Here is a 27,940-nt window from a genome sequence, read left to right on the forward strand (position 1 = left end):
GTGACAGGGATGGTTTTCAGGGTGATATTATTTAAAATCAATTGTGTTAATTCATCCTCCTTCAAAGGATAAATGTCTTAAATCACATTGCTGAGTTTCCTTGGACTGCCCTACCACTGGGTATCAATTTTACCTTGGTCATGTCATACAATCAGTAAGGTTGAAGACCTCTAAGATCATCAAATCCATCCATTAATCCAGAGCTGCCAACTCCACCACTAATCCATGCCCCTCAGTGCCACAACTTTACAGTTTTTGAACAGTTCCAGGGATGGTGATGCCATTACCACCCTGGGCAACCTGTTGCAATGCTTGACCATCAGCACATTGTGTCAGGTTCAATGGTTAAGTAGCATGAAGGGATCTTTGTTCCTTCTTGGCTTGAATGGTGCTGTAAGAAAAAAAAACCAAAAAACCCAACAACTTTACATTATGGTTGTAGACCTACAGAAACCCCTGCAGCATAGAGATGGTCCTATAAACAGGACACTGGAATAGAGCTGTGTGGGTTCCAGATGTCTGTAGTTTATCATTGGCAGGTCACTGTCACTTTCCTGTGTCTTAATTTCCTTAGCCCTAAAGCAGAAATTAATGTTTCACTTTCTTTCTAAATTGTCCCATGCCTCACTGTGATTAAATGTGCTGTGTTGTATCTGCTGGGTGGTATTATTATTGCATAAAACTATAGAGAAACTTAAAATTAGAAGAAGGAAGCATTGCAAAAACATGTCTTTGGAACAGAGGAGCTGGTTGGGCTGTTGGAGAGTCTTTGTTCACCATTGTAGGTAGATGGTAACTGGTGGGAAACACGTGCACTCATGACTGAAAGTCCCTGGGGTAGAAGAAGCTTGACCAAATCCCAGGGTTGGACTTGTACACACCCATAAAGTATCCCATCCAGGGCAAGCTGCCTGTTTAGGTGTTCTCATTGTTTGGAAATTTGTTGTTGGGAAGATGTTATCAACCTCTCAGCACACAGTTCTCAGCAGTGTCTCAGTGGATGCCAGTCCCTGGAGGCAGAGGCTGTCTGGGTTTCCTTCCACAGAGCCAAGCTCACTGTCAGCACTCAATTAGATGTGCACACATGAGTTGTGCTGACTCAAAGCTCAAAGACACCCACTAGGGTTTTTTTTTGTTGAGCATCTTTGTGTAGAGAAAGCTATTTTCACCTGACCCTGAACCTTTCTAACATTTTTTCCTGATAGGAAAAAATAAGCCCTGTGTGCTCTAAGTCAAAACCAAAAGAAGAGACCTTTTTTCAGAGGTGCCTGTGATCCACTCAACCTTGCAGGAACTGAGCAGCAGCAGCCTCTGTGTGTGCCTCTGTCACTGCCTCTCTTCCTTCTTGATTCCACTCTGTGGAAGATCTGGGGCAGGAAAAGCCCCTCTCTGAGGTTATCTCTGGGATGATAAGTCCACTAAACAAAAATCCTAAAGAAAAGAGCAAGTGAGATGGAGGCAAGTGTCTTTGGAATCACAGGGTGGAGAGCTGTCAGGTCAGAGCCTTTTCAGGAAACAGCTGCAGAGTCAAGCTGGTAAATTTTTGTTTGGAAAGATGAGAAGAATAAGAGTGATGACATCTAGTTCCAGGAGGCAGGAGCTTTTTGTGACTGTTAAAGTCTGCAGTTCCTTTCTCTTATCTCCTTTGCTCCCACTGCTGGGGGATTTACTTTTCCCCTGGGTACACAGGCAGCTCTTGAGAGGGGAGAGTGTGGTCTGAATAGCAGCTCCCTGGCCATAATCCTGAAACAGGGCTGAAGCTGCAGTACTGCAGCAGCAATAGAGGCTGGGAGGGTGATTTCCTTGTCTGGTGGGTGTTTGGGTGGGACACGTAAGATTTTTTTATCCTGCACATTGTTGTAATTCCAGCCATGCACAGGAAAAGCTGGGCAGTGCTGGCTGAGAAAGTGCTCATGCACCTGTACAGGGTGGGACAGGCATCCAGAGGCAGAAATAGACACCAAGCCAGCCAGTTTGGGCAATTACACTCTTCCTGCCTTCTCACCACAGTCGGCATTTCAGTGGCTAAGCCACAAAGGGAGGAATAAAGACAAATGGGTTCTCCTTTTGAAAATACCTGTACTTAAAAGAACCTCCCTCCTTGATGGTATTCACTGTGTCTGTTTATTCATCCTTTGCTCACATGATAATTTACTCCTGCAGAAATGTATCTCAGCTCCACCCTGTGCTGGGACTGAGCCACCTTTGCTGGCACTGCTGGAGGTCATTTACCAGGAGAAATGAGCTGCACACATCTATAATGGGACTGCCAGAGCTATACCTGCCCACAGCTGCTCCCAGTGCCATCACTGCCTCCACAGTAGCTCATCTTAAATCCCAGTGGGTTTCTAACTCTGCCCTGACTTGCACTCTACATCTCTTCAAGGGCTGGTAATATTCTGAGGTGTCTCTAAGTGAAAATGGGAAGAGGAGCTGTTGATTGGGAAGAGGAACATGCAATGCCAACCTCTGTCCCACTGCTGCCCTAATAGGAAAGATTTGTGGCTGTGGTTGAGCTGAAGCAGCAGCTGCTGTGGTGTCACTTCAGTTTTATTAATTTGGGAGTAGGTGAGTGCAAGGAACAGAAAATGCTGTGGAAGAAGGGAGAGAAGCCAGAGAGGAAGAGGCTGGCACAATTTACTGGACTGCAGCCCTGTGCCTTATGCTCAGCTCTCTTGCCTGCAAATCAAACATGTTTCTGCTGCCCCTCTCTCCAACTGAACATGCTGCAGTTTTGTGTCTTCTGCATGAGATCTCTCCTTTGTGGTGTTTAATTGTCACAGAACCTCAGCTCCTGTTCTACAGTAACTCAGGTTTCCATCCCACCTGGGAATGTGCCCTGATTTTGTTCACCTCTGTTCTGCCAGCCCAGGCTGGGGTTCAGGAGTCTCGGCTGTCACTGGCAGGAGTAATTGCAAAAATTGATTCATGGGAAATGCCTGTAACAGGCCAATCCTTTTGACAGACCACACAGCCATCATACTCTGCATTTATTTGAGTCAATCAATGCTCTGATGCATATTTGGGTCATAAATGCTCTGATATAAATTGCATTTATTCTTGTGACAGCTGTGTTCCATTACCTGTTATTTATTTGGCTCTGTTGTCCTTTCGTTTTACACCTTGTGGAGCTGTCAAGTCAGCTGCTTACCCCTGACAAAGCTCACAGCTCAGAGTCTTCCAAAAATAAATCCTCCAAAGGGATTTGAGCAGCAGAAGGATGTATGTTATTGGAAAGTCATTGGACAATCTCTTTTTTTGGTTTGTTTTATTTGAAAGAGGAGCTTTGTGCATTTTGCCCAAATTCCAGAATTAGACTTTTCCTTTCTGATCCAGAGGTCATTGAAGCTAATAATCCCACTGATTAGTGTGAGTTTTGGACCCTTCATGTCTCTAAGCTTGACATTTTATTAACCATGTTATTTGATATTTGAAATGGTAGGATGCTAACTTTGATATTTCTAATTTTCCCTTGGAAGCTTTTTCAGTTTTGTGTCTTTTTACATCATAAAAATGGCAGAATATGGGATTCTGAGATGAATGAATTGCAGTGTCCTTCCAAGAGAAAGATCAAATTGCAGTGGTCACACTGGTCTGGACGAGTCACAGTCATTTTTCTGCTTCTCATTCCCAATGAACAGCCACATATCCTTGGTGCCAGGTTGTTGCACCAGCTCTGCAAGGTGCCAAGCCCTTGGTGTTAATTCAGGAAAGCACTTAATCATGGAATTGATGACTCTAAAGTGCCTAATATAAGCATGTGCTTAAGTGCCTCGTTGGAGTGGGGCCAGTGCAGATGTGCCCTTGCTGAGCAGAGATTTGTGAGCCACTGCTGGTCTAGTTTATCTGTAAAACAGAAATGAGAACACTCCTCGTAGTTTTATTTGTATATTTTGTTTGCAGAAGGATTTTGGGATAGATGCAGGGACTGAGTTCTGTCAGTAGGGTTTATGTGTGAGCTAAACAGCAAAACTGTTCATAGCATTACTATTGAAGTATGTGTGATATGTTGCATGTGCTGCATTTCAGGCCTTAACATTTCTCTATTATCTCAATTTATTTTACTCTAAATGTAAAAAGAGTAATCCTGTAATTTAGTTTAAATATCACAGTGCAAAATACATACACACTCACATGGGTCACAAAACACTGATGCAAATGAATGTGTTATTTATAAAGCAGCTTTGACATCCTAATATACTAAAAAAAAAAGACATTTAGTCATAGTACAGCATTCTGCACATTTTTGAACTGTCACAAATCATCATCCATGAAAAATTCATTATTTGGGTCTTAACCATTTTAATTTTATGTGCACACTGTACCCAAAAGGGAGTGTGTCCTCCTCTTGTATTTTTTTTTTTTTTTTTTTTTTTACCTAATCCATCCCCCCACCCCATTTTATACAATGAAAAATAGACAGCTGGGGTTAGGCTATGCCAAAAAACTCACAGTGCCCTCCAAGACCTACCTGATAACAAATGAGGATTTTGTGACTAAAGAGACATCTCTAGATATTCTGGTGTCCCACCTAAATCCTTCTGGATTTGCTAAATCCAAGACAGCCAGTTATAGTCAGAGCTCATAGAACACACCAATACAATCCATGTCATTGCCCTTATGCAGTTCTCTAATGTGGACAGACAAGAGCCAGGCATAAATCAGCTTAAAACATGGCAATTTTTGCCAAAATCCAAATTAATTAGGAACATGGTATGGATGCCCCATTTCAGGTGTTCTCAGGATGTTCACAGGCCAGATTGTTTTGAGATGGGCAGAGGAGTGAACTCTGAATTGAGATGATTTTGCAGAAGTTGCTCTGTCAAGAGCCTCATTCCCACAAGACAGAAGATCTTAGGTTAATGCTTTGGGGGTTTTGGAGGGTACAAAGGGTGAGCTTGAAATCTTTCAGTTGAGGACAATCCTGGCCTGCTTGGACTTTGTAGTTTAAAACTCTTTGTTCTAGTGAAGCTGTTGCTCAGTGATGGGTTTAAATACAAGGTTAATGATGGTGAAAGGACCTAGTGAGGAGACAGGGCTGGTGTCAGTAGGATGATAGTGGAGTTTACTGGTTTTCCTCACTGTTTCATCATTTCTCTAAAACAGGAAGGATCAAAGAACCTGAGCTTCTGTGGCTCATTTCTTTCAGGTCTCTGCTGCAAGAGCCAACAAGGAGCCCTTGGCTTGTTTTCTGTTTGCTTGAAACTCCTTCCAACCTCCACTTCACCTTCTCACTAACATTTAAGCAGAAGCTGTTAATTCATTCAGTCCTGGTTTTGCCCATCCCCAGATCTGAGCTCAGCTGACTGTGAGGGCCTGCTGCTTTCAAGTAATATGAGTTCACTGGTCTGAAGTTTCTCTGGGAATGAAAAATCTGTTTGATTAAGGAAACACTGACTCCAGGAAGCCTATTGGCCTGCACAACTCTGCAAGGCAGCACTGCAGAATGTCTAATTATTTGGAACTGTTCTCTAGAGGATTTGGCTTGCAGAAAATTTGGTCTGATGTTTATTAAAGGTTTCTTTCCTTTTTCTCTTTTGCAGTTTTTATCTGTAGTTTCATGGTTGCAGCACCAATCTTTGGTTACCTTGGTGACCGGTTCAACAGAAAGATCATTCTCAGCTGTGGGATCTTCTTTTGGTCAGCTGTCACTTTCTCAAGCTCCTTCATCACTGAGCAGGTAAGATCTTTGCAAAGACACTTTGCAGGGTGTCCTGAAAAGATGGACAGTATATTCCTAAATAACTCCCCACGCCAGTGTGCTCAAGGGGAACATATCCCTCTTGTGTGCATTTAACATTTAGCATGTTGTATTATCTGACCTTTTGTGGGAGAAGTGTGCTCTGTGGAACTGTGTTTGCTTAACTGTGAAAGCTGTCACCCTTTGATCGTGCATATTCATAAAAAGTAACAGATGAAGCATGTCTAAGCAAGAGTTTTTGTTGACATAAGGGCTTTGTTTTGAGGGAGATCCTAAAGAAGCTTTAAAAGGCCTTAGAAAAGCCTTGGGAAAATGAATCCATGGCTACACAGTGGTTCTCTTGTCTTCTGATATGTAACTGAAGCCATTGGATTTTGTTGGGAAGTCTGCTTGTGGTATGTGGAATAACAGAATGCATCCAGCAGTGGCTTTACAGATACACTTTGGTTTCTGTCCACCAAGGCAGGGGAGGTAGATGATAACATGGAGATCAGACACAGTTTCAGCTCCTTTAACACTTGTTGATGGATTTGTCTGGGGAAACTGGTGATGGAGTTGTCAGGCTCACTTAATTTTGTCAAGCTCTGCATCCCTCTCCTGCTCCCAGGACAGCTGCATGCCCCATTCTGAGGACTCCTCACTGCACTAATTTTCTATCAGAGGCATTTGGAGGAAACAGTGATCTGGCAGTTTCTGCAGGGAAATATCCTCTTGTTTAAATCACATTACAGCAGAGAATTAATTGCTGCAGGGGCAACATCATTGGAGAGACAAATCCCAGCTGCTGGCATCATCAGACTGATTTCCCCAAGGGAGGCAGGGGCATTCCTCATCCTTTCTGTCCAGCTGCTTTCCACAGATTGCAGCATTGTGGTCACACCTAAAGAATGACAGCCAGGGACTAAAGCTCTACACCCTTCTCCATCCTGCCCACCCACATGCTCTTCAGTTTTTAGAAAAAGAGAGTTTCCACTTAAAGCAGGCAGTGGCACTCATGTCAGTCTGGCTTTCACCAGGATTGGTGGTTGCTGCATTTCTAAAGCAAAATGCATATGGCCAAATGTGGAAACCTTTAACTCAGTAAATTGTTCTGGGTTACCCTTGGCCAGGAAGCACCTTTTCCAGAAAAAGAATGTCTCTCATTTAAAATAAAGAAGGATTTTGTTTTGTTTGCTCTTTAATTTTTTTTTCTTTCTAAAAGTTTCTCATAACATTCTGCAAAAGCAGCTTTGATCACAGCCCAAAGACAGAAGCATTTTGGAGAGAACCAATGACCTTCTTATAAACATTTCTTGTGTTACAGACATATATTTATGCTAAGGTTCTCACTGATCTCCCTGCAGTCATCTGGGTCCCATAGCTGGAAGCAGGGGAACATTGGAACTGATGTTTTCAGAGTTGAGTTTCAGTTTAAGGATTTGGGGCTTTTTAGCTGAAGTACTTCAGAGATTAACATGTATGGTTATTTGTACACAGGGGCCCAGGGTGACAGTAGCATATGTTTGGAATCCAAAACCCAGTGTTTTGGAAGTCATAAGAGAGACAAGATCAAAATAGCCAGACCTGTGTTAAGTCATCCTGGATATGCATCAGTACTAACTCTGTGCCCCAAAGACCATCTTGACAAAAACCACCCTAATACTTAGAAAAAAACTCTGTCCTGATTTTCCTGCAATCCTCAACTCCACCAGAAGACTTAGCTACTAATCCAGAGTTCTCATGCCCACCTCCTGTGACTGGCTCCAGGAGGTGATGGAAAATGCTGTAGCTGCTGCAATGATGTTCTCTACCCAGTGGCTGCAGCTCCTAAGAATAATCCATCTCCCCATCTTCCCATGTTATCCCTCCCATGTTGGGGCCTGATCTCTAATTAGGAAGACGTGCACACTGAACAAGGTGAATTCCTGACATGCTAAAAGAGTCAGAGAAAAGCTTTTTTTTTTATTATTTTTTTTTCCCCTCCTGATCTTTGTTGCCTAGGATTCATTTGAGGGGTAAAATGTTGCCTTTTCTCTCAACATTTTTTTTTCCTTTTAAGACAGTACATGTATTTATTGGGAAGGAGGGCAGAAAGCTGAAATATTAAAAACTCTTTGCTGGCACAAATAAAAGCAGTAGTAGAACTACTGTGAGTAGAGAATTTCTCACATCCAAGCTGACATGAGAACCCAGGGCTGGAAGGAGCAAGTTGACACAGGCTGAGCCCATTAGAGAGTTCCTTTATGTGGCAGCACCAAAAATCCTGATTTAGGTAAGAAACAGCAGCCATTCAGGAGGAATAGCAGACTGTCTTCAGGGATTGCCTTTCTTTAAATTTTGACAGTGTCTAGTGCCTCATGCATCCTGTCACTGTGTAATTAAATAGAATGCACAGCCACACAGCTGAAATTTGGAGTGCAAATGGAAAGAGACAGCTTAACAAAGGGCAAAAGCAGCTCCAGAGCTGGTGAACTCTGAAGGCACCCAGCTTGTAAAGCTCTTTGGTAGTGTGTCAGTTCCTGGCTAAAATTTGAACATCAAAAGGAAGCCATGAAAAATGCTGTTGTTTGAATCAATGACTAGATTATTGTGCAAACAAATTTACAGAAAGAGAAATGTTCATTCTTACCTGTCCTACTGGCTTCCCACAACTGCATGTGCTGAGCATGATGCCCTGTGCTCTGGGCATCCCTGGGGTCAGCTGCAGTCAGCTGTGTCTCTCCAATTCCTTGTGTCCCCCAGCCCTTCACTGGGGGGTGAGGAGCAGGAAAAACCTTGACTCTGTACAAGCACTTGCACAGCAGTAGCAAAAACATCCCTGTGTTATCAGCTCTGTTCTCAACACAAATCTAAAATGTGTTCCCATACCAGCTACTGGGAAGAAAATTAACTGTGTCCCAGGCAAAACAGCACAAAAGGATTGGAGTATAGTGAACAGCTCATCTAAGATACTGTCTAAATGCTGCTTTGTTCAGCTTGGGTTAAAAAAAGTGACTGAAAATCGGCAGATAAATCAGGAGTTGGACACATGTGCCATGCAGACAGTTGCTAGAGAGCTCTGCCTTTTTTAAATATCATTAGTTATTTATTATCAAGTATCTCTGGGTTCCTAACATGGAATAAGGACAGTCAAATAAATGAAGAATTAATCTCTTATCTGCTGGTAGCTACTAAATAGGTAGATAATAGTCTCTCACAACGAAAAACAAAATCAGGCCAAAATCTGGGGGTAGCCCCAGTGTATATAGGTGGTAATAGAAAACAGCAATGCATGAATTCTACACATAGCAAAATAGAAACAGGACAACTCATGCTCAAAAGTTTTGTTACTGTTCATGAGATCTTAAATTAATTTTGAAACAAATCATAGAAAGAAACCAAATAAATACTGTATCACAGAGTGATTCCATAAATACACCTGCTTCCATGGATAAAAATAGCTAATGATAAATTTAACTGAAGAAAATCATCAGAAGTAGTAAGACTGAGATAATATTGATAAGCTCACTTTTTAATGTGGTTTGATAATTTCTGTTAGTACAGAATTTCTCTATAGAAGGATGAGACATGAGGCCTCCTCTGCTTTGGTACTTGCACATTTCTGCTCTATAATACTGTTTAGCATTTCCTACAATAGAAGTTCTATTAAGAAATAATTAACAAACTTGTTCATTAATCTAAAATTAGGTAAAGTTGGTACATATTTAGACATACCTCTAGATTAACTCAATTTATAGAAGCTTCAATAAATAATGTATGTATCTTAATTTTTTATTTTCTAAGTACAAACACCTGCTTGGAGATTTTCTCCCTTTAAGCCTGACTTTAACTCAGGTCTGCACCTACCAGCACACATTTTGGCACTTTCACTTGCAAAACTTTTTCTTGTGTTGTTTTTGCCCTTTGCCAAGCATTTGGGGAAAACACTTGCTGGTTATTGGTTCATGAACTGTAATAAATTAACAAAAAATCAATAGGCTTCTGTGTGCTATATAGTCATATCCCAAAGTAATGAACCAAGAGCACAATCCTCATGGAGTTTCTTTATCCAGTTGTGTTTCCAACCACACAAAAGATAAAAACATGTTTGTCTTCCTCTATTTCAATATAAACTCTGATTTAATAAGTAGCCAGTTTATTTCCCTAGGTAGCATTTTCATGAGCACAATGCCTGATTGCATGTGTGGCTGATCACCTTGAGCTGGTTTACATTCCAAGATGTCCTTGGAAAGGGTCTGTAATCCCAATTGCCCCATTTCTCTCTTTCTGAATGTGAAGCAGCCTGGTTATCAGGAGTGATCATGGCACGTGCTGAGAGTTTGTTTCTGTTTGATCTGCTTGGATATCCATGTCTGTTAGTCATGATAAATGTTCTCAGCTGGGGTGGTGGAGCAGCAGGTTGTCTTAGATGAGCCCTGGTTTGGTGCTGGAGTTCCTGCCCCTCTCAGCACAACCCTCTGGGACATCAGGACCCCTCTCCCTTGTGGGCAGACACTGCTATCTTAAAGCAAGGAGGAACTTTTAAATATCCATGTCAACATCTTGAACAAAGCATATTTCAGTGTAAAAGGTGTGCTGGCTTACAAATGAGCAAAGGCTCCTGCTCCACCAGGCTGGGAGACCAAGAGTACCCAATAAACAGCCAGAGCAGGCTGTGGTACTGTGGGTTGGCTGGGAGACACCAGGGTTGAACATGCTAGAAAGTTGGGAAATGGAAAAGCAAAGAATTGACAAGGTAAACAAGGAATATGCTTCTGAATTCTCCAGTTCTTGGTAAATATTTCTGTTCAGATTTTGATATAGCTAACATGATAAAGCCTTTTTGCTCCCACTGCAATTTACCTCTGGATAGGTATTCCTCTTGGTGTTGTTTTCTTTTCCTCTTATTTTGATTTATCTCTGGAATAGGAAGCAAATCATCCATGGTGTAGTTTCAGTTAGTCTGCAGTGCTTGCTCAAGTCCTGTTTTTCAGACTTGCCAAATGTATTTTTGTTTCTAAAACTTGTCTTTTAAGGAGTTTCTAAAGTGAAGCAACAAACTGTGTGCAGTATGGAACAAATGGTTAGTTGGGTTAATTTTAAAAAACATAAACATAATCCAAGCACCCCCTACACATGATGATTCACTATAGGAAAAAAAAAAAAAAAAAAAGCCTTTAGTCTTAAGTGCTCCAGCAGAAGTTGTAATATAAAACATACAGCTCCTGTGCCTGTGGTTCCACTGAGCAAGATAAATACACAGCTTGAAAAACATAAACAAACAAAACTAAAATCCCCAAGCCATCATTTTACATGTAAGAAGGAGACTGAGTGTTGTCTTTGAAGTCACCATGAGTTTCTGGAATGTTTATCTCCTACTGTTCCAGCCTGTTATTTTTGAGCAGAACTCTCTCGTAGAAAATAGGCAAAAGGGATTCTCCCAGCAACTTTGGGAAGTCAGCTGCATGTGCATTCAGTCCCTTCCTCAGGCAGTTCCCTGGGGCTGTCACAGACCTGGTGCTGGAGCTAACTGCAGAGGTTGATGGCCAGAGCTGCTGTGTTCTGCCAGCTGTGATGTGCCACAGGAGCCCTGCAGACCAGCACGTGCTGGTGGCATTTGCATTTCTGCATGCTTGGCCTTTTCTAGACTGCTCAGGAGAAATGTTACCTACTGTGGACTCTTATCAGAAGGAGGTCAGGTGAGTGCTGGTGCTATCTGGTGCTGGTGTGGGTGGTGTCAGCTCCCCTGCTGCCCTGCCTCTGCTCCTAAAGTCAGATGTGGCAATCTGTGCATCTCCTCTTCTTCCAGCTGTCAGAGCTCCCTCCTCCCCACAGGGGAGCTGCTGTGCCAGGGCTCTGGGCTCAGGGGGTGCCAGGTGAAGGAGCTGCTGTGCTGGGCTTGGGGGGCTCAGAATCCCAGTAAGAGAGGGAAAGGACAAGAGTCTCACTCTGTTTACACTGCAGAGTGGAATTCTCTATGGACTGATTCTGCCTCACTGTCCCTCTCTTGAATGTCTGAAAGGAGGTGATTTAAAGAGAGAGTTCCCACAGCACTTTTTAGAATTATAGAATTGTTAAGGCTGGAAAAGACCTCTGAGATCATTGAGTCCAGCCATTAACCCAGCATCACCACCATGTGGAAATTGAAAGGCCCCATTTCTTTGGCCATTTGCCAGAAAGAGGGCACCTGCTGTTCCTTCCAAGTGCTGTTCCCACTGCTCTTGTAAGTTTTACTATCTCACATCTTTTCATATTGATTATATGAGGTGTACTGTAGCAAAAAATACACTATTGCTTATTCCTTTAATAATGGAGCACTGGCTGAGCTGGTCTTATAAGGTATTCTGGGTATCTGTCAAGTCTGCTATCATCTTCAGCACAGCTGATTCCAAATACTGTATGGAAAACTGTTTTTCTGTAAGAACAACACAGACAAGTGCAATGATTTGAACTCTTGAGTCTTGGGTCCTCACTGTTCCCTCAGATTTAATGAAGGACAGAAGCATTGGGAAAAGATTTATATAAATGAAATTATTGTAGAGTGCAGAATTACTGTCAAGTGTTTGTCTCCTGGTCATTTTATGTTCCTACCTTGTCTCTTTGTACCTGTCACTCTTCCAAGGGGAACTATAAATGAAAACCAGATTAAGGTGTTCTCAGAGCATCAGACCCAAAAAAGCCAATCTATGAGAAGAGGCAGCTTTTCAAAGGTGTTATCAGAAATTGAAGTGTATTTTCTGCTCAATGTTGGGTTTTTTCCATCCAGTATCTATGTCCATGTATCTGTGAAGTATTTGGGAAGAGTTATTGAAAACACAGCTGGTGATGGCTGCCAGGAGACAGACACAGCACAGTTCCAAAGCTTACTTGGAAAGCTTGTTCCTGTGATGAGAGAAATGAATTTCAATAACTATCCTAAGGAATATCTGTACCACACATTGCATTTCCCATCTGCATGGTGTCTGGAACAGGAATGGGTTTGCTTTCCCTCCTGGGACCTGAGAGCCATCAAGATGCACCTCCCACACCCCACCTTCCCCAGGTGGGTCATTCTGGCACCATGTCCTATTCAGATTTCTCAAATCACCCCAGCTGTGTGCAGCTCTGTGTCCATAAATGTGCCTCCTGCACCCTGCCACTTCCTTTTAGGCCATTAATTGGTCTGAAATCAGACAGTTTCTGAATCAGACGCTGTGGGTGCTGAGGAGATGTTTCCATTCCATCAGAACTCACCTGCATTCCCATGTGCTGCTGCACAGGCAGTGGGATGAGGACAGTTGCTGCACTGAAATGTCAGACCTGCCCCTCAGGCATTTTCTGGAGAAGGTGGACAGAGGTTTGTGCTGGGAGAGCATGCAGGCTCCCAGCTCAGTGCTCATTTGCACAGCTCTCAGCAAGGGCCCCTGTAATTGCCCGTCCTGTTTCAGAGCACTATTTGCTATCTGGGTTACTGGAAGAGGGTGAAACTCTTATCACAGGGTCTGTGATTGTGGTTCTGATTCAGCTCCTTCTTTGGAAGTCAGTGGGAACCTTTTGTGTGTCTGTGGCAATTGAGTCAGACCTTACATCAACACACATTTGGTGCTGTTTCATTGGATCATGGAAATGCTTAGAGACAGCAGCATGGTGCATGAAAGATTTTTGCAGGCCAAAGACTTTTATAGGTTTGTCCCATTTTTTTTTTTTTTTGCAGAAAGCTGAATTTAGGTTGTAGGTTGAAGTTTAGGTCTGTAGGTTCAGAGCAGGAAAGTTAATCTGCTGTGTAAGTTAATGGATGGTGCAGAAGCAATGCCTGCCTGTAATATTCCACCTGTCCTGCTTTTGTTGTGCCTGAGCAGGAAACCTCACCTGGGCCAGTGATTTGCTGAGGAGGCAGAGGGAAGAAGGCATGGTTGTTTTATTTCCAGGCTGAGTGTGTCTTGGAAACATTCCTTCTTGTGTTGTCTGTTAAAATGTATATTCTGCTTGTCATGCTGCTGCAGAGGCCTAACCCAGGGCGTGCTGATGGAACACAAATAATGTCTTATTTCTTAACTCTGTATAAGTGGGAGTCTCTATAATGCTTTAGCATTATGTTTTATAAATAATTATGACAGTATCTTAAGCTCAGCCTTGTTCAAAATATTGAAGGAATGGAAGAAAGGAAAAATGCTCCTTAAATAGACTGGGGTTTAATCAGTTGGTGTGAAAAAAAATAAAGAGAAAAAATCGTGCTGCATCTAAGTTTGCAAGCAAATGTTAAAATAGAAAGGAATTGTAAAATTTCCTATCAGTCTAACAGGATCCTTGCAGTAGTGCTGTGGCCTGAGGGACACAAGTCATTCCTGATGGGGGGTCCCTGGGTGTGTGCTGGGCTTCCATTGGGGGATGTCTGGTGTGGTCAAATGTTCAGGAGGCAAAGCAAGTCACTGCTGCAGTGCCTGGGTGGTCCTGTGATTTTGGGAATTAACTTCCCAACTTGCTGTGTATTGAGGGCACAGAGAGGATGCCAAGTTGGTGGTGTAGGACATGTGCCTTCAGGACCCACTGGGATGGCCAGATATGGGTCTGCAGAGATGTTCCCATTTTTGGAGGCTGTAAACTGATGTGTGTCCAGCCTGGATGTACGTGAGGCAGGTGTGCTTGAAGTCTGGGAGGAAGCACAGTGCTTTAGCAGAGTTTGGTTAATGATGCCTCACAAAGAAAACAATCCATTCATCCCAGGTTTAGGCTCATTAGGAGGCCTGGAAACAAATCTATTAGCAGAGTGGTTCTTGAAGGTTGTGCATATTGTCCTGAAAAACAGGATGCAGGAGAGAGAGAAGGTGTTATTCAGACTCTGGCTTCTGTTCAGATGCAAAAGTAGGATTGGAGCCTTTCTTTGGTTGAGCTCCTGGTTGCCTGCTGCTCCAAATGCATCAGTCACTCCTCGGGAAGTGTAAGTGCTTCTGCAGCCTTCGGCCTCCTGGGCTGTGCATAAAGGCTGGGGAAAGGACCATTATGTTCTAAGTCATGTGCAAATAGTGGGAAGAAGGGAAATGTCTTACAGTACCAGGTGCTAAATTAGTCTTTTGAAGTGTTGACATTTCTTTTAAATGTATAAAGTTCCCAGGCTACACAAAACACTGCATTTGCAATTCAGATAAGCCAAATTAGAGTACTAATCTCAACCCTACTTAATAGATTTTGAGCTGGAAATCCCTGGGAGTGGTGCTGATCATCAAGTCTGAAAACATGAGTGATGGAGCCTCCTGAGAAGATAGTCACAAAACATCCAAATGTGTTTAGTGTGGTTTAATAGGTTGTCATTTTGTCAGGCTGGATTTAAAAAATTACATTTAGCTACAGCACGACAAAACCTTGTCAATTAATAACACTTCAAAAAGGAATATGACAACTGTTCAAGGAACATCATGAATAAGAAGCAGCTCCCAAGTAGAAGGAATTGGTAGATGCACCACTTTCTCTCTGTAAATCTGATGCTAAAAGTGAGGCATCTCTCAGATATGGGCCAGACATTCTGCAAGATCAGCCTTCGCAGGGTGCTTGGAGATCTCTGGATCCTGATTGAGTCAGCAAGCCAGGGAAGCGTGAAAACACAAAGCAGGAACAAAAATCAGAGTTTGGAATGATTTAAATGGCTCTTCAGCAAAGTTGCCTGCAAGAGCTGACCTGCTGGTGTGCTTGACTTTTTAGCATATGCAAAGCAAAATATGCCAAGAATCAGCAGAACCAACAATATGGGAAAAGTTGCAGGGACTGTAACTTTGTGCTAATTTCATTTAAACCTTGAGAGATTACCTTAAAATGTGTCCTTCATGCACTCTCAAAACTTGTTCTACACTTGGAAATGCATCTAGTGTGGGCTGAGTGTTCACACCTGGGTGTCTCAGTCAGTTGGCTCAAGCTTTTCTCAAAGGGTGCTGAGAAATCAGTTTCTGCAATGGCTTCAGGGTTAGGGACATGGGCTTGTGCTCTCCAGGAATCTCCAATCCAACCTGTCTGATGGATTTTACTAAATTTTTGCTTAAGAATTAGTCCAAACCAAAGAGTTTGAGCCAAGACAGCCCACCATGTTAAAGAGGGTGGATCTCACACAGCTCTGTAGGCATCACTGGAGGTGGAGATGTTGTTAGTGCTAGGTATCAATGCCCTAAATGTTTATTCTGAAAAATCTGGCATCTCTGTATTGCTTGGATTTAGGTTTTGCTCGTGGCTCATCTGTGGCTGGGACACAGCAGCCCATTATTAGCTGTGAATATTCTTTGGTTCAGTCAATGCCACCCCATATTCCAGCTGCATTTGGGAACCTGTGTGTGTCAAGAGCCTTGCAGTGTTTTCACACTTGCAAAAATACATTGTATTTCTTCCAATCCTTATTTTAGTGATTATGGCTGTGTTTGCACATCTCAGAAAGGAAACTGTGATAGTGCCTAATGCCAGAGATATTTGAGGCAAGTGCTGGTAAGTGTGTCCCACCTGACAGATCTGGAACAAAAAGCAACCATTTGCTGCCGACCCAGAACTATCAGTGTTCTTAGGGGAACAGTTTTGGAAGATACATTCTGGTGTAATGGCTTTGTAACAGGGATAAATGACCACTATTTCAGCCATGTGAAGGGCCATGGTCTCCTCTGGGCCTTACACCAGAGCCAAGGATGAAAAGAAGGGTTTTAACTCTGTCTTCTATCAGGCACTGGGAACATGGGGCTCTTTATGATCCCTGTGATTTATTTGAACATCAGCCTTTTTCTTTAAGGTCAGTTTTACAGCAATGATGCATCTGCTGGAGGTTTGGTGAGTGAGCAGCCTGGTACCTTCCTCCCAGTTGCATCCCAGGACCCTGTCATTAAACCAATATTAATGACCAAGAAACTAAACTGAGGAGAATATAAATCCCGCCACTTGCATGTCATAGTATTTTTTTACCATGAGCAGGTCAATCAAATGAAAAGCCCTTCAATTAGGGAGCTGAAATGCTGCTTTGTCTTGGCTCAGTTTATTAGGTGGTGCTGCTTCATCACCCAGTGTCTTGTAATTAGACTACCTAATTGGATGGAGAATGGGAATTCAGCTGGCCCTTTTTTTTGTGGTGCCCAAAAATTACAGAGAAGCAACAGAGGATTCTCTCAGGACTGCCACAGCTTTGGAGGGAGGAGAGTGATAGGAACCTGGATTTTAGACACTGAAATTTTAGTTTTGAAAGAGAATTTCACATTCAACATTTGCAAATAGCTCAGATAACCTTGCCACGGATTTTTGACCCTGTGAAGCACAAAGCAGCTCTGTGGAAGAAGTGCTGTGGGAGTCTTCCCACTTCCAGGGTGGTTTGGGTTTGTTTTTATCTCCAGAGCACTTAATTAGGTGTTTCACTTTAGAGCCTCCCTGTAGGTATGCAGTTGTTAAACACTTTAGCTGCTGATTGAAGAGTGTGATGAGTGAAAAAGGAGTATCTCACAGTCTTTATTGCTTATTTTTTATATACTAAATAATAATAAAAATCTCATCAAGTAAGGATGTTTTAATCAACCAGAATCTTAAGTGCATTCCCAAATAAAACTTCCCACATTCAATTAAGTGTGTTTAAAGAGGCTACCTGGGAAAACTAAAGTCATTAACAAATACTAGAGACAGTCAAAGGAAAGGTGAGTGGACTTCCCTTCATCTCCCTTGCTCATTTTTATATTTAAATATGTATTTTTGTCTCTTTCTGCTTGCTATAGTCTCTTTTCTCCTTGTAGGGCTCTGAGTAGCAGCTGAATTTTCCCAAAAGGGAATTGTTCAAAGGTGAGGTGTTTAGAGCTGAGAATCGGTGAGACACTTAATGCATCCAAATGAGCTGAATTTTGGAAGCATTTGAGAAAGTGTAAATGGATGCTGCAGAGGAATGAGACCTGCTTTAGAAGCTGTTGTATAAGTCCATCCTAAATGCAAAGGCTTTCAGTATTGACCCTTGAGCAAGTGATTAATAAAGTGCACTAAGGTTTCAGTAACTCAGTATCTGGCTGTTAAATCTCGGTGTGGTGTAGCAGTATCATCTGTAACACGGTTATAACCTCCAGCCTGCATATGTAGAACAAGTACATGTGAATAAAAATAATGTGAATGTGTGAATAAAACCTGTGAACACTTGAAGGAAGAAGGCCTGGGGCATTTGCACTTGAATTTTAGTGACCTGCTTGTCAGAGTTGAAGGGAGGATCTTTGGGTAAGAGAAGCATCCTGTGCCAGACATAAATATTTAAACTAGTATTCTTTCTATGCCAAGCAGGCTTAAGGGAAAAGGAGTGAAGAAAAACCTGGTTGGTGTGAATGTGGCAGAGACACAGCAAATGTGAGATGGTGTCTGCCATATGGATTTAACTGCATTTAAATACTTTGCCAAAGTGAATCCTCACTCTAGGACTGCTTCTGTCCCATAGAGCCCATAGTGCTGCCTTGGTGTATATTGATATCTGACAGAGGTGTAAAGATGGAGCCAGATGTTCTCAAAGGTCCCCAGTGAAAAGATGAAGCAAAGGGCACAAACTGAAATGCTGGAAATTTCACTTAAACATAAGAAACTATTTTACTTTGAGGATGGTCGAACACTGCAACAGTTGTTCAGCATGGCTGTGGCTCCTCCATCTTTGGAGGCACTCAAAATTCAATTGGACATTATCCTGATCAGCCTGGTGTAGTTGATCCTGCTGTAACCAGAGGACATGGACCAGACTATCTCCAAAACTCCTTCCAGTCTCAGGTATTATATAATTCAGTGAGTGCTTGCAAAGGAGAAGAGCAGTTTAAAAATGGTGATGGAAGACAGACTTAGCATCAAGAGTTCAGTTTGAAGGGGGGAGCTGTAGAACTTAAATAGAATCCAGTGGTGATAGAAGTTCTGGGAAATTTGTGTGTAGTAGTGACTTACTAGTAGTTGTGATGGTAGAGATGGGGAGTGAGAAGTAGGCATGTGACAACACACACAGTGAGGGAAGGAAAGAGGAATGTAAGCCCAAATCACTTCCCTGCAGTGGGACAAATGGCAGGAGCAGCAGCAGCTGCAGTGCATCTGCCCTGGGCTGCCCTGCCTGCAGGACTCTGATAAGGGGAGAACTCTTGATGAGGTGAGAAGGGGGTTCATAGTTATATTTATCTGACAGGTAGCTCTAGCATGAACTTCTAAGTGCACTTGCATCTCTATAGCAAACAGATAAACACTGATAACTCTCAGCACTGTCTCAGAGCTGATAACCCATCAGTCTGTCTCCACCTGGTCTCCACCTGAACACGTGCCCTGCTGGTCCCTTTCTACCACCCAGAGACTGAGCATGACCCACTGCCTTTGGTTGTAGGAAATCCTGAAACCAGTGCTTAGCCAGCCTCTGAACAGGGGAGAAAAGTGCTCATCAACAAAACATCTCTGCACAGTTTTGCCCACATGCTGGTTTGTATTTTGGTCTCTTGGCTGCTTGTCAATAAAGATAAGGATATTCATCTTCCTTTGTTCCTGCTCAGAAATATCCTAGATGGTAAGACACCAAATGGCCAAAATTTGGAATTAATATTCAGTTACCTAAAAATCTGGGCTGGACTTGGCAGGAAGACATGTTCTTCAGGAATGCCATGGAACAATTCACCAGTACTATGTAGCCCCTCTCTGGCTCTTTACAATATTTATTCTGCTTTCATTAGAGAAGAGTTAGAACCACTGATGTTTGTGAAGGTGAGACATGTTACTTTGAGTTTCACATCTGGATGTGACATAACATTCCCATCAAGTATTTGGGCCCAATGGAAGCCAGGTGCTTTGGTTATGTATATGCAAAATTCATAAAGCTTTAGGGATGCACAGTGCTTGAAGATGTATTTAGGCTTATCTGTTCTGCTGTGGCCTTTGTCATCCATCCAGGCACAGGATGGAATCTGAAACATCAACCTCAATGTTTAGTGGCACCTTGTCTCTCTGCTATGTCAGTGTCCTTGTTTGACTTAGAAACTTTCAGATTCTTCAAGGTGAACCCTCATTCCTGGGAGGGCTGAGAGAATTGGAGCATTTAGTGTTTAAACAAATATGTAATGTCATTCCAGTGCTCAGCTCTTCAGTGGCTCTCAGCTAATGAGCTGGAATGGGAGCTGTAACCGTGCAGGAGTCAATGCTCTGAGTCACCACCCCGATACTCAGAGCAGGTTCCTGGTGAAGCTTACCTCATAGTTAATGGTGCATCTTTTGCCAAAAGGTGTAGTGTGTCATTATTAACCATTTCAATCCTGCAAAGTGCCAGGAAAACTTACTGCAGCAGAGGAGGAAGTGGTGTTTGCCTGGCCAGAAAATGCAGAGTCTGCTCAAGGAGGGCAGATTCCTGCACGTGAGTGCAGCTGTCAGAGGGAACCACGGTTGTGCAGCCCCTGAATTGATATTTGAGCCTGTGGGGTTTATTTTGTTCAACTGGCTCCTGCAGTTGAACAGATTTATCCAACTGATCGCTTGTGATTGCTGTGCTACCCTGGCTGCCTAGTGCAAAGCTCAGCCAGCTGGAGAAATACAGGAGTGTAGCTCAGGGAAATTAGGTCAATCCCAATGTTTTCTCCTTAGTGTATTGTCATTTCACCACATTTTGGGCTCTGTGTGGCAATCCCAGCTGCCCATGGTAGGAATGATTTAATGCACATCTTCTTTTAAGGGATGCAAACCCTGATTCTATATTCTTGATTTTTGCATAATGTTTATATAACAAAAGAAGGAAAATATGTCAAAACTCAGCTCAAAGAGGAATTTAATAGTACTGAGTCGTCTTTTACATCAGCTAAATGCCTTATCCACAAGAGTTTAACTCAACACCCTCACACAGGGAAGGGTACAGGTGCAGGTGCTGTAGCAGTATAAAAGATCTTTCTTTTAGACCAGCAACAGCAGTTTTAAACATGGTTTGCATTGGTGCTGTGCACACACAGGAATTCATGACTCTGGATCTCCTCAGTCCATGTGTCCCTCATCTGAAAGCAGCATGTGTTCAGCTTCTTTTGAGACCCTCACAAGCTATTCCACATTCAAATGCAAATACTTAATAACCAAAGCTTAAGGATCATATGATTCTTTAGACAGTAAATCTGGTGGTTCAGAGTTGTACACATATTTGGCAGATAATAGGTTTACCACTGGCAGATAATCTTTTAAAGAACTGTGGCTTTACTCTTTTTGTTAACTAATTAAAAAAGGAGAAAGAACTTCAAGCTGTAATTAGACCTCTTAAAACACATATTACTCCCTGAATGGTTTATACAACTAGGATAAATGTATAATTAGGAGGTTTCACCAAACATGATTAAAGCCAGTCATGTGTCCTATTCCATCAAACATTTATGTTGCAGGAGATTGAGAGTAAGGTCAGTGTGAAGGTGTGAACAGAAACCATATCATACATTTTATCTGTTGGACCTGATGTTCTCAGAGGTCTTTCCTAACCTAAACAATCCAATGGTTCTGTATTACAAATACTTAACTCCAACCATGAAAGCTTTTTTTTTTTGAGATATAAATTCTGGAAGGATTGTCACATCCATAGCTTCTAGTGTTTGGTGACACTGGTGACAGTAATGAGACCTGGTCCCTTGGACCCCATGATCTGTCACTCTTGTTGTCTATGGCTTGCTGATAGTTTAAGAAATGTGGAAGTTGGTAGATAGAGTTTTCTATTCCTTATTGGTGCATCCCCAAGGTATAAGGATTTGTATCCCTTCTGTAGCACTTTTAATTTGAGGAATTTGGTTTCTTTTGCTTTATGGCTAGAGGGTGTTTTTCCTTCTATATATTTATGGGATGGGAAGAGGAGAGCACATCCATGGACCCTTTGTACCCCCCATTCATAGGTGTGAGTGCTCCTCCATGCATTCATTGCTGGTGATGTCATCTCTTGAAGGGAAATTCCCAGGAAGGCTGTGGCAGTTCTGGGTCTCTGCAGCCACCATTCTTTCCATATGTTGATGGTTTATTGTGTACTGGAATCTTCCCTGGCTTGTGTCCCACCAGCCACACAAGTTGGAGAAAGGGACTGGAAGCCCCTTTTGAATCTTGAATTGTCCCTGGAACTCATAGAAGTCATGCTGTGTGGCTCAGGTGTCCCTTCCCAGTGGCACACCCTCATGGAGGTGCAAACAGTCTCTGATATGACTGCTTTCCAAATTGAAGACAAATTAATTGTTTGCCCTAATAGTGCCTTGTTTCAAAAAAACTTCAGTTTCAAGCATTTCATTTTAGGAAAACACTATTGATAAGTGTTGAAGTTGCTGGGCTTAACCTATGGGGAAGGAATTAGTTCAGGTCCTGAAAGCTGACTCAGATATTTTCAATTTTCCTGCCAGAAACCTGCTTGCACAGATGAACAAATCACAGCAGAGTTACCAAGTCATATAGAAAGGAACGAGCTTCTTCAATATATATCAATTTCTGCTTGGGGAACAGTGAAATTCAGTTAAAGTCTGAGCTGCCTGTTCTGCTTTTGAGCACCAACAGAATTGAGCTGGTGTCAGCCCTTTTTCTCTCATTAAACTCCTGAGAACCTTGAGGCAGGACACAAATGGAAAAGCAGTGGGGGGAAAATCCAGTGCAGAGGAAATGGCAGAGGTGTCCTGCTACAGCTGTGGGGGAGAACAGAATTTTCCTCAGCATGTGGAACATCTGACTTTGCCATGTGTTTGTGCAGGTTGTCATGTCCACATACACTTGGAGAGGAAAAGGGATGTTCCTATGGGTGTGTGTGTGTAAATGTACACAAAAAATAGCAGATGTCTGTATTGCATACAGAGTGGTTTCAGGACCAGTTTCTGTGTGGTTCATGGAATGCCTGTGGTCCAAATGAGCAGCAGCATAAGAATTTTAGAGTTGTGCTGTTGTTTGTATTTTTTTCTTCTTATATGAAAAAACAAAAAGATGAGGCCTGTCATGGGTGGGACCACTTTTTGCCTTGGGAAGCTCCCTAGCTGTGCCTCTTCAGAGACAACTAAAACATTTTGAGTGACTGATTAGCAATGGAAGATGGAGGGTCCCAGCTCATTTTAACAAATTAATTTTATCATATGAGTTCCAACAGGGTGTGTGCTAGCCAAAGGTCCCAAAGAACTGGTAAGAACAGGAATTCGCTCTTTAATCCTAGATGTAGAGCTCCAAAACCAGGCACAGTATAGAACCAACTAGAAATAATTCCCAGAACTGTTTTAGATTTTTGTATGTTTAATCTAGTTGTCACAACTTAATGGCTGCATGATCCATAGTCCTGAATATCTGATCTCAGAAGGGCAATACTATTCAGGTCTTTATGTGGATTATGTTTTTTAAGACTGCTTTTATTCCCAGATGAAGTCAAAATCTCCTTACTTAAGTTTGAATACCACTGCTTCAAAGAACATAGTTTAAATATTAAACAGATATTTGGAGTGTGTCAGCATGGGATAAGCCAGGGAGGAGGATTTGAGGAGGAACTGAGAGAGAAGAGTGAATGTCTTACTTGTTGCAGATAATTTCATTGTATTGGGAATCTGATTCTGTGGTATTGATGAAACTGAGTCACTCTACCACAAAAATACTTGGTATCATCTTCCTGCTTTGCACAAAGATTGTAAGAAGAACCTTCTAACAACATTGTTTGGAGGAAATTCCTACCCAGTGCCTTCACTGGGAGTGATACCAGCTGGTGAGCACAAAATTGTGTCATTTTTCTGAAGTTATTCCAAATTTGAGGAACATCCAGTGCATTTACAAACTTGTCATTCTTCAGGTGTAAGTAACACTGTCCATGCTCATCCCAGGCAGGTGAGCACTTTGCCTGTCACCCTCTCTGTGATCCAGATCTAAACTTCCTCAGAAACCACAGCCAGCCTCCAGCTCCCTGCTTTCTAATTCTGCATGACTAAGCCTTTCAGCACGTTATGAATACTGTTGCTCATTCAAAATACATTGGTTACCTGTGCAGCAGTGAGTGCCAGCATATTTCTGCAGTGGAGTGGTTGAGCATTGGGAAATTGCCATCAATTAAATCCCTTGAGTCACAGTGCTGCCCTTTCTGCTCACACCCACGTGTGTGAGTTATGTGCACGCAGCTTTTGGGAGGTGTGTGAATGTGAGCAGCACTGCACACACCCTGCCAGCACACAAGGAGCTTCTATTCCTGCAGAAAAGGGATATTGCTCCAGAATTCACACCAAAATATGAGGAAGTGAAGAGTACATGAAAGTATTTGTTTTGTGGCTATTGGAATCCTCAAAATACTCTTTTCAGCCAGGGATTACAGTGAGGAAAACAATGCAAACACGTCAGTGGCAGATTTTGTCTGCTGATGGATATATTTATTTATGACTGAGGCACTTGGAGTCTGCATGGCATTTTCCATGTTTGTGAATGAGACTTGTACTCTGGCTTGGCTTTGCTGTAGGGCTCAAAATCAGTCATTTCCCTTGGCTTTCTCCTATCTGAAGAAGGAGAATTGATAATTGCTCATTTTTCCCAAAGTGCTTTCATGGGTAAGGACATACCATAAGCAGGAAATCACAGAGTGGTTTGGGTGGGGAAGGAGCTTCAAAATCCATCCAGTTCTATGCCCTGCCATGGGCAGGGACACCTCCCACTACCCCAGGTTTCTCCAAGCCCCATCCAACCTGCCCTTGAACACTTCCAGAGATCCAGGGGCAGCCACAGCTGCTCTGGGCAACCTGTGCTAGGGCTTCACTACCCTCACAGGGAAGAATTCCTTCCTAATATATAATTTAAACCTCCCTTCCTTCAGTTTAAATCCCTGCTGTTTTTCTCACAAATGATCTATAGAATAATGACAGTAAATTGAGGATTTGTAGAGGTTACACTTGTAGAAATAGATTTTTCTGTGCTTACAACTTTCTGCATTGACTGGTTCATTTCTGCCCCTGCAATTATTTCTGGGTGTAGCTCAAGCTGATTAGATGGCTGAGAGTTTGCTTGTGCTCATGTATCAGGTATTCAGGCATCAAAGCATTGTGTCTTAGCCTGCACTCAGCAGCACCCAGAAAACTGCAGGGGCAGTGAAAGAGCTTAGGTTGAAAATCAGGTCCTTGCAGTTCACAAAAGTGTTGCTTGAAATGGGCCATTAGAAAAATTCTATTAGGCAAACAATTCCTTTTTGACCATTTTAGGTTGTGTTGTGCTGAATGTGAGGTATGTCCTCATTCTGTGGGATTACCTTTGCCCACAAGGGCAGGTGTTTCCCTGGGCAGGTGAATGCCTCTCCATGCCCCTGCCCTGTGTGGCCCCAAACCATTCCCTGCAGTTCCTGCTTACAGAGTGCATGGATGTTCTGGGCTTCCCAGTAAAGCTTGGGTCTCCTCTGAGAGTTTTGGGAGCTGTCTGCTGCTGTGCAAGGCAAGTGGAGTGAGATGGGTACTTTGCACCTTTGAAATATTCTCTTATTCCATAGCTTTTAATGATGGAAGACGGTTTGGGGGATTGCAGGTTCAACTCTCCCAGCTTTGAAGAGCCTTTAGGATTTCACAGTCAGAACCTGTCCTTGGCATGCTGGGGAGGATGAGTTGTGCTTGGCAGGAGTTGCTGTTCCCAGAGCAGGGTTTGTTACACTCACCCACCTCCCCAGACCTTCCCAGCTCAGCCAGAGTGAGCTGGGATCTGGAACAAACTGGGTGTCTTCTGCCTCTTCTAGAATATATTCTTGAATGTCACTGAGTAAATGTTTTATTATTACTTTTCTTCTGTGCCTATCAATCTTCACAAAAATATAGTCCTTTTCTTCTGGGCAAAAGACAAGTGAAACAACTCTGAAATTCCAAAAATAAATACAGGAGGATCATTTTCCAGTCACATGAATTTGTATTTCCCTGATTGTTGTTCATCCTGAATGAAAAAAGCCAAGGGGGCACCTGCTAATGTTTCTCTTTCTTTTCTCAGTATTTCTGGCTCCTTGTGCTCTCCCGGGGTCTGGTTGGCATTGGTGAAGCGAGTTATTCCACTATTGCACCAACCATCATTGGAGACCTGTTCACCAAAAACACCAGGACCCTTATGCTGTCTGTGTTCTACTTTGCAATTCCTCTGGGCAGGTAAGTGACACAAAGGTTCTTCAGTCTGGTTTTGGCTTTTCTCGTATCTAAACTCACACAGATCTGAAATTGCTGATGATGATAATTCTTGACTTTGGCTGGAATGGTTTAGACAGGAAAATATTGTGAGCAGTGACTAATTAGTTGCAGGAATTAGATTCTTTTTTTGGCCCTGTTACTGGTTCATGTGTGACTTTTGGGAACTAATGGGAAGTTTGATGTTGGTTTATTTAGTTTTTTTCCTACTTTTTTACAGCAATGGGGTGGAAATGGAATCAAAATATTTTAGCTTTTTTTTTCAGTGGAGTTTCTTTATCAGCCCAACACAGTATCTGATTGTTGGGATGGGAGGGAATCTGTCATTATTTTTATTTTTATTTTTTCAAATAATGGTTGACCCTCTATTGTGAGATTGTCAGCAAGCTGGCTTTGCATAGTTTGCATACCAATTCCCAGAGCCAGACAACATCCTGGGCAAAAGGGCATTATGGGCCCATTTCCAGCAGGGAATACATGGACAGTATGTTCCAAACTCAGAGAAAAACTTCTGGTAGTGCATTTTACAAGCTGGAACACTTACCTGAGGCATAAAACTCACAAACATCCTTTTGCTCTTGAGGAAAAAGAGAGAAACAGATCCTTAATGGGTGAAAAGAATATTTTGCCAAGAGGACCAAGGATTCCAAGTATTCACATAGAAAATTCAGTGAACTAGAAAGAAATTAGAAATATTCATCCTGTTGAGCCTGATTCTGGGACTTCATTATCTCAATATCCAGTAGCAGCATGGATTACAAGGCTGTGGAGGATAGAAAAAGGGCTGTAAACTGAAAGAGGTTTTGATTGGATAATAGGAAGAAATTCTTCCCTGTGAAGGTGGTGATGCTCTGGCACAGAGTACCCAGAGCAGCTGTGGCTGCCCCATCCCTGGCAGTGTCCAAGGCCAGGCTGGGCAGGGCTTGGAGCAGCCTGGGACAGTGGAAGGTGTTCTTGTCCACTGCAAGGGGTAGAACTGGGTGGATTTTGAGGTCTCTTACAACACAAACCAGTCTGTGATGATTCATGGTTTGATTTTGAAGCCTGGCTAGGTAAAATGTCCAGTTTTAGGGAGATTATAGCTGACAACCTCCAAAGCTTATCAGCCTCTTCCATAAAGGGGAGTGGGTCCAGGGAGGGGGCTCACAGTTGTCCCACTGCAATCCTGGCAACTTTTAGCCAAGGCAATCTCAGCAACAAATGCAGCAGTTTTGAAAAAGGGTATTTACCTTCAGTTCATGTTGAGAGAAACGTGGCTGTGTTCACCTTTAGTCTCTTGTGAATTTTTGTCTTACATGTGGCTGAAGGTCTCCCATCAAACTTCTTGCATGTTCTTCTTGGTTTGTCTTCCAAGCTAATTGAAAATAGTCTCTTCCTGCATAATTAGAACCAAGTACTATTTAGTGTCAAGAAAAAAAAATCTCATGATGGAATATGGTCTGTCCTTGAAGGGCAGACTGAAAGCTTGAACATAAAATTGTTTAATATTTATATTAGCACAGAAAAAGGCGTGATGTAGAAATGAAATTGGGAAATAAATGATTTTTAAGACTGAAAGGTCAGCTATAAACTTCCAAATCAGTTCTGAACATTTTTAGATCAGCAGTGCTGGGCACAGTCACATACTAACCACCATCTGCTTCAATCCCCATATTTCTTCCTGTAGGACGAGAGCTGAGGACACACAGTTGGTTGTGCCTCTCTTTGCCTTTGTCTAAGAACAGCTGTGACTGTGGCACTCTTACAGCTCTGACCAACTCTCACCTTGGCCTTTCTTGCAGTGGCTTGGGGTACATCACTGGGTCGAGTGTGAAGCAGGTTGCTGGAGACTGGCACTGGGCACTGCGGGTAAGTCCCTCTTAGTGACACATCTTCATGAGAGCTGGTTGGCTGATTAGTGCTAGGAAGAGTTCCATCACACAGTGGCTCAACCTGTTATTATATCTGAGAGGTGAAGGGTGGGAAATTACGTCTGTGGATCTCAAATGCATGGCAGATGCACTCTCTGATCAAAGACATGTGGGCTTGGCTTGTGGGACTTGGTGCTTTCACTGCTTGGGGCCAACAATTTTCCAATCACTTTGTTATCAATCAGTCAGTCAATCAATCCTGACTTCTTGATGGGGCAGGAAGATGAGGCATTGGCCTTAAATCAACTCCACAGTCTTTCAGTCTCCTGCTGTCAAGAAACTCTGAGAATGGCTTCCGG

General features: G+C 42.6%; 1 protein-coding gene across 3 annotated transcripts in view; it reads left to right on the forward strand.

The window, feature by feature from the left end:
- Nucleotides 1-27,940, forward strand: part of LOC130260965 (sphingosine-1-phosphate transporter SPNS2-like) — a 131,705-nt gene that overhangs the window by 56,175 nt on the left and 47,590 nt on the right. For all 3 annotated transcript variants that reach the window (XM_056506790.1, XM_056506792.1, XM_056506791.1), the window contains exons 3-5: nucleotides 5,544-5,680; nucleotides 25,544-25,695; nucleotides 27,513-27,579. In XM_056506790.1, coding sequence (XP_056362765.1) covers nucleotides 5,544-5,680; nucleotides 25,544-25,695; nucleotides 27,513-27,579 — 356 coding nt within the window. The remainder of the gene's footprint in view (nucleotides 1-5,543; nucleotides 5,681-25,543; nucleotides 25,696-27,512; nucleotides 27,580-27,940) is intronic.

The sequence above is a fragment of the Oenanthe melanoleuca genome, chromosome 19 (assembly GCF_029582105.1).
Source record: "Oenanthe melanoleuca isolate GR-GAL-2019-014 chromosome 19, OMel1.0, whole genome shotgun sequence".
NCBI classification, from domain to species: domain Eukaryota; kingdom Metazoa; phylum Chordata; class Aves; order Passeriformes; family Muscicapidae; genus Oenanthe; species Oenanthe melanoleuca.